The sequence below is a fragment of the Scomber japonicus genome, chromosome 19 (assembly GCF_027409825.1).
Source record: "Scomber japonicus isolate fScoJap1 chromosome 19, fScoJap1.pri, whole genome shotgun sequence".
NCBI classification, from domain to species: Eukaryota; Metazoa; Chordata; class Actinopteri; order Scombriformes; family Scombridae; genus Scomber; species Scomber japonicus.
Genome location: NC_070596.1, coordinates 22661563 through 22683079, shown reverse-complemented (window position 1 = coordinate 22683079; position 21517 = coordinate 22661563). Strand labels below are relative to the sequence as shown.

General features: G+C 38.4%; 1 protein-coding gene across 2 annotated transcripts in view; it reads right to left on the bottom strand.

Annotated features, from left to right (window-relative positions):
- fibcd1b (fibrinogen C domain containing 1b) overlaps positions 1-21517 on the bottom strand; it is a 108989-nt gene that overhangs the window by 47608 nt on the left and 39864 nt on the right. For both annotated transcript variants that reach the window (XM_053340149.1, XM_053340150.1), the window contains 2 exons: positions 12487-12646; positions 5740-5876 (listed from right to left, as the gene is read on the bottom strand). In XM_053340149.1, coding sequence (XP_053196124.1) covers positions 5740-5876; positions 12487-12646 — 297 coding nt within the window. The remainder of the gene's footprint in view (positions 1-5739; positions 5877-12486; positions 12647-21517) is intronic.

The following is a 21517-nucleotide window of genomic DNA, read 5'->3' as shown; positions in this document are numbered from 1 at the left end:
CACCCAGAGCTGGCTAATGGCACTAATATCCTAAAGGACATGTCTGTCACTACCTGTGATAATGCAACCAGTAGACAGCTTGTACTCTCAGCACTGCAATAAATTGTCTCCTCGAGCCAGTTAATAAGGGCCCAAAAATACCTAAATCATTTTCCAAAAATGTAAATGAAGATAACAATAAACATCTGAATGAACTCACAACTCAAATACACTGAATGTGACAGCAAAATTATATTTGGAATATTTTGATTTTAGATCGTACCTTCAAGTTTTCAATTTCTCTGCCTTACAAAACATTAACAGATAAGACACAACTGCAGAAACATCCATCCTGGATTTTATGTTTTTTCCAAACCAATAAACTAACAGAGATGAAATATTGAAGAGCCTGTGAGCCAGACAGAGATACTGAAAAGCCTATAGCGTACACTCTGAAACGCTCAAAAGGCACTCCGAGCATCTAAAGGAGTGGCACAACATGCACACAATCGTACATTCAATCTGAAACTTTTACATTTCAGTTCTTAGCTGAATTGAATATTTGAGAGTGATTGCAGTGCTTCTGATAAAAGCACCATTTGATAATGCAGACTCACACTGCACTCTGATATATCTACTCTCATTCATTATTTATACCGTGGTCATTTTTAGTCCTTTCCTTTTAACAAATAAAATAGTAATAATAGAAGACATTACCCTAAGCCGTGAGGCTGTATTTAAATAGCATTTGAAATCTCTCTTTGCTGAAACAGGTAGACCAAATGCCCAAAGGATTACTTTATCTGAGTGAGGGGCTTGTGTGTATACATATTTTAGTATTTGTGTGTGTGTCACTGGGTGAGTCTGTAAGCACACATGAAATCTCATTTACTGCATGTCGACATGAATGCTTCTTTGATTATGTGAAGAGGTTATTTGGTACAGTCCAATATACTCTCTATTCTGTTGAGTGAGGCAGAGTGTGTGGTGTGTGTTTGTACGTGTGTTCTGAAGGGGCTTGGGGCCTAATGATGACAGCTCTTTTCTTTTATGTTCAATCTGCCATCAGTGCTCCTAGCCTCCTACCTTTGTGGTCAGATAGTCTCCAGGGCATGAGTTATAGAAGTGGAGAAATATTGACCAATTTCCTCTGACAACCATCAACATTAACTTGCACTAATCTCTCCTCTCTTTTTTGTAAATCACTATTAGGATGCAAAGAAGGGATACTAAATTACACTAATGACTTAGACATAATCAGCAACCAGGGATTTTGGTTAGGAACCGCTGTTGCTTCCCTGTTTATCGTTTTGTTGTTTTGTTTTGTCTGTCCTCTGCACATGAAAATGGAAAAAAAGGATTACATTTATAAGTTCTACAAGATCTATGAGTCATTATACCCAGAGGGATGTTCTTCCCTATGTCCATGTTGTTTCAGTGATGTCAGCAGCAGTCAGTGTAAACAACTCATATTCTCCCTTACAATTGCATCCATATAGTACAGCCAAGAAACCTTAAATACCACTTTTGTACTCATTACTGTAGATTTGTCTTTCTTATTCCTTCACTCCATGACACCTCAGAGCTGAGCAGTCATACTGTAGCTTCAACTATACACTTGTCTGTTTTATACTTTCGCTGCCACATCCATTTTCTTTCTTTCTCTGAAACAACTTGACAGATGGGATCCAGGGTCATTTTCAAAGAACCTGATTCCTGGAGGAATTAATACTGTCAAAAATAACACATGAAGAATCTGGTATTATATGGAACTAGATCTAAGGCATGCATTGTGTCGATTTTAGACCCTTTTTACCCTTTTTACCCCTTGGTGCTCAAACCCCCAAATTTGATCTCAGCACCCCTAAAAGTAAAATAAATTATTGATTTATTTTATTTTGCAAGCCCGTCTGGTTTAATGTACTTTGGATAGTTATGTCATTAATATTGTCTTTCCCTCAGAGTTCATTAACTATTTCAGGGTCATCTCTGTAGAAATCTGCCATTGTTTATCTTGAACCATTATTGTTATACACTATAGATCACTCAACTATGTATTTATATTTCTTTTGTAATTTATGTTTTCCAGTGAAATGAGTAATTTAGCACTTCCAGGGCACTCAGTCAGAGCTTAGTCCCCCTAGAATCGCCCCTGGTACCAACCATGTAGCTTGTTGGGAAGGGGGCTAAATAATGCTCCAAAGGTTAATACAAATAAGAAATGATTGCCTTCTGAGTTGATATCTAATTTTAATGGCTTTGATAGTGTTGAAATTCAACTTGCACTTTTCAGACCTGGGTCTTGTTAATATTTCTGTTATAACTAAGACTAACAGACAATGGCCTTGATGGTTTTATTGGATTTCTGTAGTTCACAGGAGAGAATCTGAAAAAAAAGTTAAAAAGATGCTATTAAACAATAGAATTTGAATTTACTTATTTGGTGTTAATTCTACATTTATTCTGTGATCTTACATTTTACTGTATATGGAATCATAGGGTTAGAAACAGTGATGTTTGTGGGTGGCTGCTGGTTGGTTTGGGCTGTTTGATAATGCTTCATGCAGAGTATTATGGAAAACAGCTATTTGATAATAGAAAACGGTTGCCTTTTGCAATATGCCTCTGATGGATTTTTTGTAACATTTTCTTAGCACACAAGCAAGCCTTGTTGGGTGTTGTGACGAAGAACCATAAATCCTACATGCGTACCCACACATATGCAAAACAAATCCCTCTGTGAGCTCTACTAAACTTATTGCTACATAGAGACATATGAACAGATATGAACAAACAGGCTCCTAAAGGTCATTGCTGACTGATGCTACAGTTCTGCTGATTGACATCTGAATCTAGAGCCCCGTTCTCTTGCTGTCACCATTACTTAAGACAGCCACATTATCCCAGATGTTCCCTCAGGGCTACCTTTTTACTACAAATACAATAGAACAGATAGATTTTTATCACTGGCCATATCTGAATTAAGGCATTCCAGAGTATGGGGGGGGGGGGGGGGGATGAAATTGCTATTCTCCTATTGTGCTTTTTATCTGTGTGTCTCAATTTCTCTCTCTCTCCACATGTGATTCTGATGTTTTCATCGGGCACTTTGGCTTCTTTGTTTCCTCTGAGTCGCTCCTATCTTCCCTCCCTTCTTTTAAGTAACCTGCTCATCTCCCAGTCTGTCTGCAGCAGTCTCTGCAACAGTGCAATGGTATGTCAAAGTATGCTAATGAGGTAGCAGCATATGGCTCATTCCTTATTTAAGCTCAGCCGTTAGACAGACAGTAAGCCACTCAACTCACCGTGCATCCCATCTTCCTACCTGCCCCTGTTGGATTGCACCATGCTGATCTCTTAATGAGCCTCAAGCGTTATCACAATCAGCTCAACACACCAGGCAGGATAAGTAACTGCTACATTATCACTTCAATCTGAGCTGCTATGTAAATCCTTTTATAGGACAATATTCAAAGAGCAGTTACTTAACACTGGCGCATCCTGTGAAAAGAAAGAGGGGGGGGGGTAGCAATGATATGAAAACCAGCTTGCTCTCATAAGCTTTTTCTGCATAGGAGCTCACACTTTGGCGCCAACATTAATTCATGCATAGACACGCTCACATATATAAGCATTTACCCACTGACAGGCTGGCATGTAGCTCCATTCCATCATGCTGCGCTAAGCACTCTGTCACTTTGACAGTCTTGCTTTATTTGATGATAGGAGGGTACGACCTTGCCTATCTCATACAGTTAGTCAACGATTTATAAGCACACACACATACACACATATTCCCTGTCATGTCAATGTAATAGTTACCTGGGTTGATGTTTCATATATCCTGCATGTGTTTTTAATCCACATATAAGATAAAGTGGGAACAAGGTGATAATCACACCATTCATGGATGTATATGCTGTTTCTTCTTCTCACTGTTATTATTAGAGTGCTTGGCAGTGACAGTGTAATTAGTGTAGAAGTGTTAGTGTTAGCACTAGTGATCAGCTATCACAGACACATCCTGTACATTTGCATGTGTTTGTATCCAGAGGTGATCACACAAGGAAAGGGAGCCTTAGAGAGGGAGTTTTAAAATATCCATCAAAATGTTGTCAACAAGACAGCGTCACAATCCCTAAACTGAAAGAGGATAACAGATTTGATTTTATAACTTGGGTAAATAACTAAATGCAGTGGATGTGGAACATTTTTCATTCAATATGCAGTAGTTTGCAAGGCAGAAACTTAACCTAAGAGTTCATTGTACAGATTTTGCAGATGGATCCTTAAATAGTTTTCCAAAATCAGCTTTGCAAAAAAATGTGTCACAACCTGTTTTGATGGATTCATTTAGTAGGAATTACAAGCTCTTTAAGTGTTGTAAGGCCTTCGTTCTCTATTAAAAAACTGCACTGCTATCCCTGAGGACCACTACAATACACTTCAGAACAAAGGGACATAAATGGCTCTAACCGGTAAGATGTTGTGTGTGTGTGTGTGTGTGTATGTGTGTGTGAGTGTAATACATCTAAACCACACATCCAAATATAACTTCAAACAGCTCAGTGTCAATGTTTGCTCACCTCTCCGTCTCTCATTCCCAAAAGACACAGTGCTTCCAGTATACAGCCTCACTTAAATAACTATGTTTGCTTTAGTAAGGCCAGACAACTGACAGATGTTTGATGAAGGAATAAACGCTGGCATATCCATGCTACCTTTTTTTCAGAATATGAACTCCTCTCAAAATATTATTATACAATCACAATAATGCAAGAGTTTCAAAAACAAAAAAGCAGGTCAGACATTTGTTAACTAGAGCACTGTTAAATAGAAACAGGTCTGCTGATTTAGAAGTACAATGACAAATTGGTTTGCACATAGAAAATGGAGCCTGTCTTTTTATAAACTGCTGTTTTTTTTTGTTGTTGCCTACAGTCAGTCATAACCCCTAAATATTAGGTAAGATATCTTAGCGTTAACAGACATGTTAGATTTACATAGTCTAGTGATGTGATCAGTTGTCACAGTAACAACTTACATCAGTATTTCAATCACTACTCTTCCAATTGTGCTGCTTACTAAACAAAAAGTGCCACCATATTTTATGGGGTTTATTTCAGTTTTGTTGTGTCTCTTTGTGCTGTGTTTTATTGCCTCTGTTTGTCTCTCTTCTCTCTTTCATTCATTTTCCTTTCCGCAGTCTGCCTGTTGGAATTCAAATGTGACTAATTCAAAGTGTTTTCTGAAAAAAGGTCCACTTCAAAACTTGTGCTTAAAGTCTCCTCGCTTCTCTGTGATAAAACTTTGATGCAACCTTTTCGGATTGATAGATGCAATTCCTGGGGCGAGTACAACTGTAAGCGCAGCAGGTGCTCACAAAACAGCAAAGAACCTCATATCAGAGTGGATGACTCCGACATGAGTGAATGGAGCCGATGTTGCAGTTATAGAAAAGATTCATTTTGGGTGAATCATTCTTATTCTAGGTATTTAGTAAAAGCACATGTCATAAAAGCAGATCTGGTGAAAAGGCCTTTAGTTCCCTTCCATTTCCCTGGTTTTCATTTTCATCTTGATTATGACCCTTCTGAAAATGTAGCAACTGAGTGAATGCCTCTATTTTAGGTACATACACATACAGCTTAAGAGCTTTGTGTTTGCATGTGTGTGTGTGTGAGTGTGTGTGTGTGTGAGCTTGCCCACTGTAAAATGTATTAGAGACACTGTGTGTGTGTGCATATCCCTATGACTCACTGTCCAGCCTCCTCCGTCTGTGGTCATGTCACAGTAGACCTGGAAGCCTGCGGGGTGGTGCACAGGAAACACAGAGTAGATGCCATCTTCTCTTTGACCACTAGCGTACAGGTCACTGCAGTCACGGGGACGTGAGCCTAGGGAGAGGTGAAAGCAGGGAGACATGTTATGAATTAGGTCCGGTATGGCTGCAAAGAGAAAGAGAGCACAGCGCTAATAAACGAGAAGATGAGGAGTACATGAGATAACACTTGTCACGCTCCTCTACAGCCAGGCACTAGAGAGGCATGTGAATACAAGTAAACATGAAGGAGTAGTTGCTGTTTCCTCTGAAAATCCTGCCAAAACTCCAGTGTGCTGTTTACTCAATTTTCTGAATTGTTTTCCAGAAGGATGAGTCTTGAAAAGGATAGAAAGAACAATGAGGAGGTACAGAATGGCTGTGTTGAGAGGGAATTCACAAGAAAGATAGATGATGAAATGGATAGGGGTGGGGGAGATACATGACAGGATGAGACAACAGAGTCTAAGTGCAGCGAAGATAAAAATGAAAAAAAAAGGCTGAGTGTAAGTAGGTTGAAATGAAGACGAAAATGTCACACGGTTGGAGCACAGATGTGAATTCACGGTGGAGAAACATATGTAGCGCTGAGATATACAGTAGATTTGAGATATGTAGGAGAAAAAAAAGAAAAGAGACATTTAAGAGTCAGAGATGAAGAAGTATGGCTGAGGGAGGATATATATATATATATATATATATATTTGAATGATGCAACACAGAGAGATTGAAAGTGTGAAGAGAGAGCATATGATAGGAGAATTCAGGAAGAGTTAGTGCAGAGTTGAGGTGACAGAAAGGTCTGTGTATTATTGGATGATCCATGGTTTTGAATTTTAAACTAAAAACTAAAAAACAAAGCAAAAAATTGAGACATTTTTTAAAATAGAAAACAAGAAAAACAATGTTGTCCCCTTTTTTCTTTTTGAATTGAGGATTGAAGAAAGGCAGACAGATGACATGGAAGTAAAATATATAAATATATCCAAATACAAACTGAAAGGATAGAATAGCTATAGAAGATGGATGCATTGGTGGCTGGCTTGATGGATGGATAGATAGATACATAGATGGACACATAGACATCTTTCATATCTCAAATCTTTCATCCAAAAAGTGTGTGATATATTATTTAGTTGCATAGCGTGAATATTAACATTAATAGCCAGATAAGTTGTTAATGTGGAAATATTGTGTGTGGTCCTTCCTGAATAGTGTTTAAAAGCTATTGTTCAGTGTTTCACAAAGTAATAAATTACCAAATAACTTCACAGTACAACATAATCAAGCTAATGTTGAATTTTATTGTTCAATGTTGGCTAGGTTACAAAAAAATTACACGCACCCAGAGACAGAGAGCGTGTAAGCTACAACAGAGCAGAACAGTAGCACCCTTGTCTGTGACTGTGAAAGTGGTCTTACACAAGGGATACAAAATCTATTCCCTAGGAAGTTGGAGAGGAGCTCAATGATGAGGACAATTTAATAGATTATGCATACCAGCCTTCACCAGGTCAAACCCCTGAATTTAAAAGAGCCAAGAGAGTTCTTGAAAAGGCCATACAAGATTTTTTACAGTCTCTACATGATATGAAATGTTTGGTCTCCCCGAAGCTCTTCCGTTTTCTCCGTGTGAGCTTCGACTAATAAGCTCCAACTTTCATCATCTTCATCACACATAAATGGTAGCATTTCCGAGTTCTTCTTTTCATTACAGGAAACTGAAGCTGTCCGGGTTCCATGGGACATTAAAAAAGAGACTATCATCATTATTTAAGAATTTGCTCCTCTGTAGCAAAGGCTTTCAAAGTTTTTTCAGTGTAATGATCCCTTACAGAGGCAAAAATGTTTTTTCAAGCACCACCCTCATAATGGTAGTGACACTCCAGGTGCGTTGGTGTCACATCTCTTTAGCTCGGCTTTTGTTAAGCACTAAAAAATTGCAGTCTTATAGCTACATCATGTAACCTAACTCTCTGATTGACAAGATGTGTCACGGTTACAATCACTTCTATTGCATAGTCATAAAGTTGGGGAATTCACAATAAAAAGAAGTCAAAATTAAAGCAGCAGAAGTTATCCCAACTCTTATTAGATATTCAGACTGAAAACAGCCTTGTATTATAACAAGGAAAGAGGCTGTATTGATGTGGCATTGTTGTTCCAGGTACCATTAAAATGCAATCCGACCAATTTAGGAAATTGTTCAATTAGTCTGAAACTCAACACAGCAAACAATAAACCAACAAGTCCGTTCCTCAAACGTTTTGGAACTGTCTGGTTTTCTATTAAAGACATAAATCTTTAAAAACAGGTCCCAAACATTGTATTTAAAAGCAAACATGGCTCACAAAGGACTAAATTGTGCATTTGCTGGAGACTATTTTCATATTTTCAGTCACAGTGTATTTCGAGTGTTTATGGCAGCTGGAAAGTGTACAGTATGTGGACGTGACTCTAAATAAAATACAGTGCTTGTGTTCATCATAATAAAGAAAGATGTCACTCTTTGTGACAGTGTGCCACACTGATGTGTTTTAATCGATTTTGGACAACAATGGAAGTCTGTGGCACAGAGGAATAAGCTCTATCAGGCTTTGGCTACAAAGACAATACTTGATAGACGGATTCATTCATTGTTGTTTTTTGTCTTTTCATGGGATTAGTTGAATATCACCAGACTTATCCCTTTAAAACAGACATTTAGCTTCTTGGATGAGTGTGTGTGGTTAGCGTGTGTATGGCAACAAAATCATCAGTCACATAAACCCTTCAATGTGAGTCACACTGACATCACAGGCACTGACCGCCAATAGGGGCTCATTTACATGCTTCACCTAACATACTGCTCATTTAGTAGCAAACATTGAAATTGTTTCCAACCATGAATACATGTCCTAATATGTACATTTGATTTATGATTTGACTTTGACTTTTACTTTTACTAATAACATGGAATAGTTTATGTGGTAGCAATACTACTACTACTACTACGACTACAACAACTACGACTACTACTACTAATAATAATAATGATAATAATAATAATGATGTACCATATGCTGAGTCAATAATAGCAGTGGCAGAAAATGTAGTTCAGCATGTGAATAATTTTAGCAGTAGAGCCAGTGTGCAACAGTAGAGCAAAGTTGAATGCAGTCCATGAACTGAAACTTAGGACTCCTACGGTGGTTTTATCCAACTCAGAAACCCTGCTGTAGTCAGAGCTGAAATATGCTTCACTGCTGTCAGGTTTGGATTCGTGTAACTTTGAAAATCTAATATGTTCTTATGGGAATCCAATGCAAACAGTACAGAGATGAATACTTCAAATATTCACAGGCACAGGGGGACACACAGGCAGTCAAGGATATTCCTGGTTGCGCTCCACACTTAAACACATATGCACACAGCTATGCAGACAGACATATAAAAAAAGTGAAAATGTACTGCTGTGTATGTGTGCATACAATTTTAGCCTAGCGTGACCAGTTGATACAAGAGATAACCAGCACCAAGAACCCTGAACTCATGTCAATGTTAAAATAGAATTACAAATGCATACATACAGAAATGTAAATTACATCCTAATTATTCATATGCATTGCAATGTAATAGACACCTACACTATACTTGTATACTTTGATTTCATATGAAATGCAACATTTACGTCATTATATTGATCCCCTTTTAATATTGACACATGTATCCGTGCCTTAAAGTCAATCTCAATCCCACTCTTAAGGAAAGGCTGTGATGGTATCCGAACACCACAATGATAACAGCTAAAAGCAATTAACCCCCACAAAGAAGGATATATTGCATTTTTTAGCACAATGCATCCCACTATGTAAGATAAACATACAAGATCATTTACAAAAGATTCATTTGCTGTATATCATTTGTAATCAGCAATGATATTTTTCCTAGTTTTTCTGTTCTCGGGTCCAGTGTTGATGTCTTTGATAAAATGTCAAGGCTGTGTTGTGCAAAAACACTGACTTGCTGCTGGCTCCTTTGTTGTATGCTTTGCCGTGGCTGTAGCTCTACGGTATCATCTCTGTATCGTAGTGCATTTAAAGATGAAGATTTTTTATTTTAAATTAATGCATTACCATACCATATGGAGACAGGGACCATATGTAAAAGTGCTTTCAAAAAATGTACTTCAGACCTTGGAAGTGCTGCCTGTGGTGCTGAACCCTGATGCTGGTCTGTAAATTAGTCTGAATGTTGTAAAAGCTTTATTCCTAACATTAATATAGCTTTAATATACCTATGCTTTAAATAGATGAATGTGAAATGCTCAGTGTATATTTACATCAAACATACTAGAATTTCTAGTAGTGATTATAAAACCAAGCAACAGAAGAATTATTGTTATATAAGTCTTAGCAGTATTATCATTGCTAAAATGTGCAAAAATAATCAGTTTCTTTCAGATTCATTTTAATTTTCTAACTCCTGGCTCTATATAAAAAGATCTAAAAAGTTGAGTCACAAAGGGGAGATTGTCTACCATGATAAACACTAGTTATTTTTGCTTTAAAGTATAATAGCATGTCAGGTCAGGTATTTCAGTTGATGATACTGTTTCAAAAGCGTTCAAAATATATTCTATATATGATATATGAATCTGATATTGTCCTGATATAAACAGAGAGATAGGGAAATCTCAGAGTGCCCACTTTAAATGGCAGTCATTGTAAACAAGGTCATATTTATTCAACCGTATTTCCTCATATTGCTTTCATAAATGACAGTCAATTCAAGCCTCCAGCATGAGATGCATCCCCCAGTCCAGTGTGCTGTTTCTGAATCTGTGTTGTACGATGGCTAATGTAAAGGTCTGCATATTTCAGTAACCACATACTCGCAAAGAGACGCTTTTTTTTATCTCAATAATTTATGAGGATTTTCATTTTGTTTTAAATTTTTAGAGTTCCCAAATAAAGTTGCCTCGAATGGAAAAACACATAGAAAGAAAATATCAATAATGAACTATAAAACCCTGACAGACAGCTGACTGAATAGGACACCTGTTTCTACGAGGCTCCATATGAAATAATGAAGACAGGAGCAGTCTATACCAACACAACAGGGTTGATGTTATCATCTATACAACCTTGAAGAGAGAGAGTTTGAAAATACATAGAGCTCCTATATAACTATCTCTTATTATGGAAACTTTTCCCTGATAAACATCTTCTAATACATGCAAAACAATAACCCTGGAATAAATATTTCCTTCTGAAACATGGTATTAGTTCTTTCTTTACCAGAAAAATGTTTCTTCACATTTCATTGCATCATAAAGTGAGGTACTGCCTTGTAATTGTGTTTTCCCACATACACTGTGCACACAGAGGGGGGAATGCTATGCAGCTTATAAATCGACTAATGATTTCTTTAGCAATAGGGAACAATATTCTCTCTGTTTCTGCGGCTGTTGCCGTTAATACAGAGCCAGGAGACAAACAAATTAAAATAAAGCTTGAAGAAATGATTCCACAATTGGGCTATAACATCCACTTTGAAATAACAATTGTGCAAAGATCCCGGGAATAATTTTCCTTTTGGCTGATCTATAATTTATTGCCACCTAAAAATCTGGCATGTTTCAAATTGTTGTTTACTGATTGCCTCAGATAAGCAGGAGAAGGCATAAAGCTGTGTGAAACTGATGACAGATGCAAATGTTCAGCACCATGGACAGAGCCTCTCCCAGTCTACTGTGTATAGATTCTCAGTGAAAAGTTTAGGTTGGTTTCAGTTGACAGGTATTGATTTTTCAGTGGACTTGAAATGCAATTGTGAATGACTTCATATGGAATATATAGAATTAGAGCATGGCTTTCAGTTTGAGATCAGGCAAGAGGTTTAAGAAACAACAGCTGATAAATACCAGGTGTGCTGGCTAATTGCTCAATTTCTTTTAATAAAACACCAAATGAGTCATGTAAATAATTTCAGTTCCTTAGAGTAAAATTAAAACCACAATCTTGAACATATGCCTCTCTAACACCTCTACTCGTAAATGTCGCACTCCCTGTACATGCCTGTGCCTTCACGTCTTCATTTATAAAACATCTGCCACATTCACAAGCCTCTCATACTTTGTCTCATAACACTGTTATTGTATGCTGTGTGCTGTACATGAACGGCCTTCACGCTGTGCTTCTTGGCTACCTATGCAAGACAAATCCAACAGGGAATGCCATATACTGTGCCTGGTTTAAAGCCTTCCAACGGGGTGATGCCTCAGGTCTTTCTCTGCCTCTGAGCCACACATCCCAGTTGACATGCAAGCCATTTCTCATGTACAGTTAAAAAATTCCACATCTCTACCAAGGCCACAAGATAATGCGGATGAGATGTAGCCCAGAGAAACATACTGATATAACCAGAAGAGGTTGGGTTGAATGAATATGTGGGAAGATGGATGACAGACAGACCGCACTAGAATATAAACTAAGAGAACTGTGGAGTCAGGCTAACTGAGGGAAATAACACTGAGTCAAATATATAGAAGAAGGTCAGACATATAGGTTGCCAGTGATGACTGAATTATACATTCAGAGACAGATGGACAAATTGAATACCAGACAGACAAATCTATATATATATAAAAAATCTTATCTGTCAGACAGGTACATATAGTCAAGCCCAAACATCATTGCTCTTACCATTGGAGCAGCCCTTGAAACGAGCTCCTCTGACCGGTGCCCTCTGCAAGTCGGCCTTGACACGCGCCTTCAGGCCCACGTTCTCCTTCTGCATGGCGTTAAGAGCATCACTCACAGAGTTCACTACCTTCACCATGTTGATCTGGCTGTCTGACAGCAGCTGAAAGACACACAGAGCGGAAGAGAAGAATACACATTTACAGTTAAGCCTATTAACAATGTAATTATGCCAAATCCATCAAGTTTTAATCCTCAAGGTTTTCATCAAACTCAATTTTCACCATTACTATTTATGACTGGAATTAATTCAGCTATTCTCATCAAATGTGTTGACACTCATTAGTTACCTCTCTATGCCTGCCATTCCTGCAGACATGGAGATATAGAACGGATCCAGATGGTGTTTGATTCACATAAAATAATGCATAAATGTACTAGACAATATATGGAAGGAAAGAGCTTGTTCCCCTTCATTTTTGCACTCTATGTCGAGACTCTTATGACCCAGAGGTTGTATTGTGAACATTTTTCGGTGTATTTGTGTGTTATGTAGTTTAACCCCCTCTCTTTGAGTGCCCTGTAGATCTCTTTCTTTCTCTCTGGGGAACCTGCTCTGGTAGCTCTGCATAATGGGCTTCAGGTGGGCCTCTCTGATTGGTTGTGAGAGTGATTGAGTGTGTAGGTTGTTCAAGGCAGATCCAGCGTAAGACCTTGAGGTTTAAAGGCTGGCTTCCTCTAGCTCCTGTGGGTTTCTGTATTCACTTCAAACCAGCCAACCAACATGTCATGAACTACTCCTTTATAAAATATTGTAAAGAGTACAAGGATTCACAGTGATATGTAGCATTTTTGTTAATCTCTTTTCTCTTGGTTTTTCTGAGTTAGGAGTTCAAGACATTTGCATTTGGGTTTATCTTTGCTTTGAGTAAGCAATTTCAGTTTGATCAATTTATTTCCCTTTTCTTTGCTATTTGCTGTTAACCCACCCTGGAGCCCAAATGTCTCTAAACAAGTGTGTAAAACAAGTACTCCAGGGGGCTGTAATTCCTAGTTGCTGGTGGTTTTGGGGATTTGTAACATTAAGATAAGCAATCCAATACAATTTGCTGCCTTTGATTTGTGTCAAAGTTACATTACAGTCACATGGAGAGACTTTAGAGTGGTAAAGTATGCTCTACCATCTGACAGTTTGGAGTTTAGTGCCACATCTCTTTAATGTAAGAAGAGATTAAATTCATTAAATCTAATTCACAATGTCTTTGTTGGATTAATGTTTGTCATGTCATTTATAGCTTGTGGATGCAACTCTTTTCAGCAGACAACTCAGATGTCAGAACATCCTTGAACACACCAGCAAGGACAGTCTCATCTGCATGACCAAAAAGAAGACAATGACATTGTGACTTCGAAAAAAAAAACGTTTGGAATATAAAGCAATGGATGCAATAGGGAAGTCTATCCAAGAAAAGTTCTGGCATCCTTGAAAATGTTGCTAATATAAATTATACTCTGTAGTTTATGGGCTAAAACATACAGTGTATAACTAGCCCTTGAGGGAGCCTTAGAAACACACAGGTGCAAAGACTACCCCATGTAGAAAACAGACCACATGGTACCCTATCCCATAATGCACCCTGGTGAATGCTGTGAACCACAAAGAGCCCTGTGGGAAGGCTGGTGATGAATGTGTGTGCTAGGACAAGCAGAGAGCAGGGTAACCTCTCTGATGTGCTCTGGTCACTTCCTTACCTGCAGCCCTTTATGTGCTGTTCACTGCAGAAAGGTCGTTTTGCCCTAGTTGGCCAACACCTATGTAGAGCCAGGTGTGGGGCCCCATATGTACAGTATACACACGGCTTACTTTGGCAAGTATGAGAAATATTCTTACCCTTCCTGTTACTCACATATACACACAAACTCTCTTGTACCCTCACTTTTTCATTCTTCCCCCTCTGTTGTCTGCACACACACATGCACACACACACACAAAGACCTGCAATGCTCAAAGTCATATATAGGAGAGGCAGAGTCTTCTATCAAAGGTATGTCTGTGCAGCTATATTCAGGTGTTAAAACTGCATTAGACAGAAACCCCAGTGGCCTTTCCTTGGCCTCAATAACTATGTAACACACCTCTGAGGCAAAGCAAGCTGTGCTGCAATCATATTACATAGGCACTGGGGCTTTAATCCACACACACACACAGACACAAACAACAACAACAACATGTTTATGTACTGTGCATGCCCACATGTGGGTAAAAAGAGAACCACAAGCACACACACACACACATTCATATATACACGCAAACAATATAGAGAGTACCCACTGTGCACAGCAGCTGGGCAGGATACAACATAGAGAGCTGCTTTGTGAGTGTGTTATTGTTCCAGGCAGCAGGTGTGTGTGTGTGTGTGTGTGTGTGTGTGTGTGTATGAAGGGATAAGACTTTAAAAGGCTTTAATATGACTTAATAGATGAGTTAACCTCTAAGTGTTGCACTCTTCATTGTGTGTAGATTTGATAATTTTTTGTTTTTTCAGTGTGGTAATTTCATTAGGTGGTTTATTTCCTGTATATTATGAAGGGAAGAGAAGTGTCTGCAGTCTTAACACTAAGCTTACACTGACACATCAATTAGGATCATGATGTAATTAGTTCTCATTAGAAAGCCATAACATTGACTCACAAAGTCAGTTACACAGCAGCAGCCTTGTTTTTGTGAGTCAAGGTTGGAGCACAAATAATGCAAGGTGTTTTTCCGCATATCTGAGGCAGACTTGTAAAAATTCCGATTTCTAAATTGTTTTTGTGTAACTGCTTTACATGTGACTGGAATATTTTGTCAGAACATACAATCCTTTTATTGGCCTAAATCAGATATTCCAGAAACATGGTGACACGATGTTCCTTGTGGAGAAAAAAAAAAAATTAACATGAGTAACAAAATATATTCACCATGCAGATAGCGTCTGTGGTCAACTGCCAAGTCAACTAGGGCCTGGAGGAATAACTGGGGGGAAGTGAGAGCATCCCTCAACAAACTTCACTCTCTCTTTTCTTTTGAATGATGTATCCAGTGCAAGTTGAACATCATTTAAACACTTGTGCATATTTGTATTATTCCACAGCTTCACTTATTAATCAAAGTAGACAATAGGTGTGAAAAATAATGAGACAAACATCATATTACTTTGCTGGACCTGTGCCAATTAGTGCTTTCTGGAGGAAATGTTTTATAATGATGCTTTTATATTAAATGATGTAGTTCTTGTTTCTGTAATAACCATTTACTTCATTGAAAAGTTACTAATGATGTTATAGTGTAGAGTGTAATTTCTTGTGTCTCATTCACAATGTCGCTCAGAGGTTTCCTGAGAAGGCAGGTCCCAGAAATAAATCCTGCCTGTTATGATGAAAGTATATCAGGCTTTGATTCATGGATGCCGAGTTTATAAATAAATTCATGAAGATGATATGAACAGGGTACAGTCAAGCTGACGGTTAACCCCATCCTTTTTATTGTGTTGCACTTTGCCAGCCATGTAGCTCCCAGCCACCTTTCTGCCCAGATGTTTCCACATGCTTCATTTTAGAGACTCCCATTCCTTTTCATCATTTGGCACCTGCAATACACAGACATATGACTCCTCCTCCATCTCCTCAAGAGCCTCTGGATATCTGTTTGTTTTCACTGTGTGCTGTTTCTCTGATGCCAATAAACTACATCTGAATGCACAGCTTGAATCTTGACTGTAAACATCAAGCTGGATTTTACCAAGACAAAATAAAACTGCTAATTTTCCATTCACTATATAATATGTGCATACAGTAGGCAATAAAAAATGTGGCTGTACTTACTTACCAATACCTGTCAATACATTCTTATCTTGGCTTACTATACTATAAGAAAGCTGCACACAAATGTTAGGTCAGCCTCACTTACAGTACTGTATTCCCCTGATTAAACAATCTCAGAATTCCTCGTCATTCAGAGGCCTCTAAAGCAAAGAAACGATGAATAAAAGATTACCCTGATGATGGACAGAACATTTACACATAAAGGGAATGTTTTCCTAGCAAATCTGACTCACATCATACAGAGAGTGAGGCTCTTTGATCAGGCTTTTGATTTTGTCCATGTGTGGTTTAGTGCAGGGTTGGGGTTGGTGGGGTTGGGGGGTTGGTGGGGTTCGGGGTAAAGGGTTTAGCTTTGCAATGAAATAATAATTATTATTAATTATACATAATTGGAATTGCTCTTTAATGTTTCTGCACACACAATGGCCACATGTGTCATTTGAGCATTAGTTCAAGACAGATGCATCCATATGTACTGTACTATATTCCATTTTTTGCACACAATTGGTTGTTTTACTGTAGCATGTATGTTTTGACACATCTTGTTTTGTTTTGACTATAACATTATATTTACCAAAAATACAATCTATTTCCTCTCATTTATTTTTACAGAGAATCATGCAGCAAGCAATTTCTAAATGATAATTGCAATAGAAATAGCTCATAGGCAAATTACTGTTACTGTCATGTTAAGAATTAAGAAGATGATATGTTTTGACTCTTTCAAAAACTTCTGTGCCAGTGGATGTCTTTATACAAAATATTTAAGGGTGCATACTTCTGCAGTGTTTCTAATTGCAAGAATTTGAAACATTCAAACATTCTTTATTCCATTGAATTGATGAGCTACATCTTTGAGGCTACACTGCAACAACAGTGCTTGCTTTGTTTTCTATTGGAGTGTCCTAACTGGCTGTTTTGAACAAAAGTTTTGTCAGATGCTCTGTTTCTATTTACCTCCTGTCAGTTGTGATGAAAGCACATCATGGGCGAATTGGCTGATTCATTTAGTTAAAATGAAGAGTTATCTCTGTGATATATCCTCATTTCACTCCATAAACATAAATGAGGTGGCAGCTGGATGGAAGTTTCTAGTTAAGTAGATGTAACTATATTGTTTGTCATTTCCAGTAAAGAAACATCTAAATATCACAATATAAAATGTGTGTTTACTGTTTAAAAAGTACCAACAAAAGTAGAAAGTAATCACCCACTTTTTACTTGAGTGGTTAGGTCTCCAGTCTGATCTTGAGTACCAAGCTGATAGGTACGATGTTTGTTGGCACAATGTAACGCAAGTGCTTATTTAACAAATTCAGTGTGGACAGAGAGCGTGTGATGTTAATAGTCAGATGCTTATGCACTGTTAGGAAATTAATTAATTGACTAGAGTTTCCATATTTTATGTGACTTTTATCATTATCCACTGTAATTGAGTCTTCAAAATGATTTGTATTACATCCATGGCCAAAACACTAGCTAGCACACGCACTCTGTGAAATGTTTTATTTATTTGTTTATTTATTTTCTCAAGTCCTCAAAGGAATTTGTGTCGACCAGAATGAACATCTTGAGGCAATTCAGTTTTGTGCTATGCAGTAGCAGAGGTTTGCCCCAAGATCCTTTGCAGAGGTTGTGGGTGTCACTTGACCAAATCATTAATATTCCACAGGCACATAATTCGGTTTAAATTGTGACCTGCAGTTCAAGGAAATCAGTAAGGCATGCTCTTCCTCATAGCCTTTATGTCCTTGCAGGTTTTTTGCAGTCAGGCATTGTGCAAAACTGACTGTCTCTCAAGTCAGCTGAATATGTGAACTACATTTCATGTCAGTTGGAGTAGCAATGGGGGGACTAGCCTTGCTATTTTTCAATGCTGAAGAGTGCATGAGTGCATGCAGGTCACAAAACCTCCATACTCACCCCAGCTAGTGGGCATTATACAGGGTTGGCTACATTGGATGTGCACAAAGCTGCCACCAGGTAAGAGCTAAGAAATACATTAATAACATTTATTGTGATACATTCACTGAAAAATGTTTGCACCTGTTACCAAGAGACCTCAATGGAGACAGCCAGAGAGCCTCTGTAGAGAGCACAAAGTTTTGAAGGTTCACACCACACAAATGTGAGGACATTAACTCAAAGTACTTCATGAGTTAGACAGTGTGAATTTTGTAGTGAATACATATTTGCTTGAATTTACCTGATTCAGAGCTTATGGTCCTTGTTAAAAATATAAAGACACAGTTAATGTCAACAGAGAGAAAAGTACACTATTTTTAGACTCTGAAATGTCAGTGAGGCAAAGTAAATTTCAGTGAGTTATTGCTTTGTTAGGTGGTGACAGGGAAATAATGGTAATAATACCTGTTTTACTAGTCAAGATCAAGCAAAACACACACAAAACACATTTTGTGGAAAGTTGATTTTCATTCAATTTAACTACTTTTTAAATATAAATTGATTTCTGACAAAATTCACTCTGGCTTACGTCAATATCATAGCACTGAGATTGCACTAAAGAATATATTTAGGGGCATGTGTACACATGCCGAATCAAATGAATTTCAGTCAGTCCTGTGCTGCATCTGTGCAGCCTTGGATACTGTTGACCATAATTTACTCGAAAACTGGGTAAGGCTGTTTGGTATATTTCTTAGTCTATTCAGGCTGTTTCTAGAAGTCAGGGGGTTTGTTGTTGCCACTGGCGATCATGAATCAGAACAGATCAAGCCAATATCCCCCATGGTTCAATTCTTGGGCCTCAAATTTTCAAGGCTAGCCAAAGACACACTGAGAAATAGCCAGTCAAAAGTGCGAAAGCGCTGATGTAAACTTTATAAGCTCCCTGTTTGTAAGTATTCCAATGAAGGAAGGATATGGAAAAAAAGATTAACACTGCCGGTATTATATTTTTGACTTAAGAGTAAAATAAATATATTGTTATGGTACGATACGATATTTGTCTAGTCTTTTCTATCAGCATGCTTTATTGGAATGCAAATGTGTGTGATTAATAGTGTGCCTTTTCTATTTGAGGCTGTAAGCTGTCACTGTGAAAAATGAATATGCAGCTTTTTGGAGAATCAAAAGGGATTGGTCCTAAAAACCGACTGCAATCACATTCTCCTGCTCATCATCTCAGGGGCATGTGGAAGGGTTTCTCTCTATGTGGCAGACTGAAACTGTTCTTTGGGGGGTTGCGAGCACACAGAGCCATTTCTAACACTGGCATAGTCAGCTCTGTGTCATCGTATAAATCAGATGTCCTGGCCACAGGTGGCCAATAGATCACACAGTCACACCATGGTGTCAGGCGGTAACAGCGGATGTGCACACCACATGCCTTGCCTCCAAAGAGGAAATCAATCAGCTATATTGTCTAGGCTGCCAGCACCACCTCCACTTAGCCCCAATGCCCACTACACTATGCCACCTACACCACATTAACAGCAGTAAAGGGACTGGGTCTCTTTCTGCTTCCATTGTGCTACCAATCAGTAACCATGGTTTTTAAAGCCCATGAACACCAAGCAGACCAACTGAGGTTTTTGAGTGATTTCTAAACAATAAATCCTGAGCTTAAGAGTTCTGGCTTAAAGAAACGGTCGGTGCAATCGGAGTGTATGCAGTTGTCTGAGCTGTACTGCTGGCAGCTACGAGATCTATTTACTGCAAAACAGAGAGACTCAGCCTGATAGGCCAAAATTAAAAGAGCGTATAGTGTGAAGATTTCCCGTGCACATTTAGGAAATGAATCACCAATAAATCAATGTGGACAGTGCGAAACTAAAGGGGGTCTAATTATGTTTTCATCCAATGTGGAGTCTGTCTTACTCATCTAGGGAAACATTATGTTATCTTACAGAATAAATGGGTAAGTTGTTCTGTCTCTTGAATCATGATGGATATTTCTTCCCCCCGTGACCTCATCTTCAAACACTACACTGAGTGAGTAATACTCAGTGGGATGTAAGCCCTATTTGCACTTTAATCTAGCTGTTGCTGGGCTTGTACAGTGTGAAGAGAAATTAACATGGTCGAGTTGGCATCGGATTGGTAAATGATGGAGCTCTGATTTTGCAGTCAGGGAAAGGAAAGGACTAAATAACAGGAACCAACAGAAAACTCCCAAGCCTAATGAACTGTCACGCATCTTAAGGTGGTTTCACAATCAATACATATTGATAGTTGTTTCTCAATCCAGTCTTCAGGCAGCTCTGTACAGTACTTAAAGTATTCAGCAGTGAGTCTTGATCACTGGAATCAGTTTTTATTGCTCATTCAATCACAATTAAATTCAATCATACCCCCACCCCCTCACCCCCCAAAGAAACAATCAAAAAATACCTATTGCATTGTTTTTCCACACAAAATATCTACCAAAAGAACAGTCTGCAAGTTGCAAGTTCCATGATGCATGACGAGCTACATGATTTTTTTCTTTTCTTCCTCAAGCCACAGTTGAGCATTTCAATATCTACATTCGTAACCAAGTGAGCACCACAGATTTGTTCATTAAAAAAACATTCATGGCTGTGCGCCGGGATGGTACAATAAATTGGAGAAAAGTCATGCATGCATGTGTATGCCCATCATTCCAGATGGATTTTCAAACATTTACATATTTTAACCAGTCCATTGTATTACACTAATGTATAAGGACTGAAGAGAACGTAGTAATACATGGCTTTTGCAAATTTGATGCTTATTATTTAGCTGAATCACTAGACTTTTTTTCCTTGTTGTCATGGCTCTGACTGTAATCCTGGTGTTTTATCCCTGTTTCTGTTTTCTCTCCCTGTCTGTCTCCTTGTGTATGTTCTTGTATATCTGTGGGCATGGCTGCTTTCTTCTCCTCCTGCTCTGACACACCTTCTAATTATTTCCTTCTAATAATTTCCTCATCAATTGACAGTACATTTACCCCAGCTCTCCTTCCAGTCTTAGACAGATCATTCTGTCACCCATTGAGGTAGTAAGATGCTCGGGTCAACTTTCCAGTGTATGTTATTGCTCTTTAAGTAGTTTTTGCTGCTCCAACAGTGTGTCTCCCTGTGCTCCACAATTCCTCCTTGTGTGCCAGCCAGCTTGCTCCGTTCAATAGTCATCTGCTTGCCTGCCAAGACTCCTCTACAGTCACACTCATTACCCAGCCCTCAGTCTA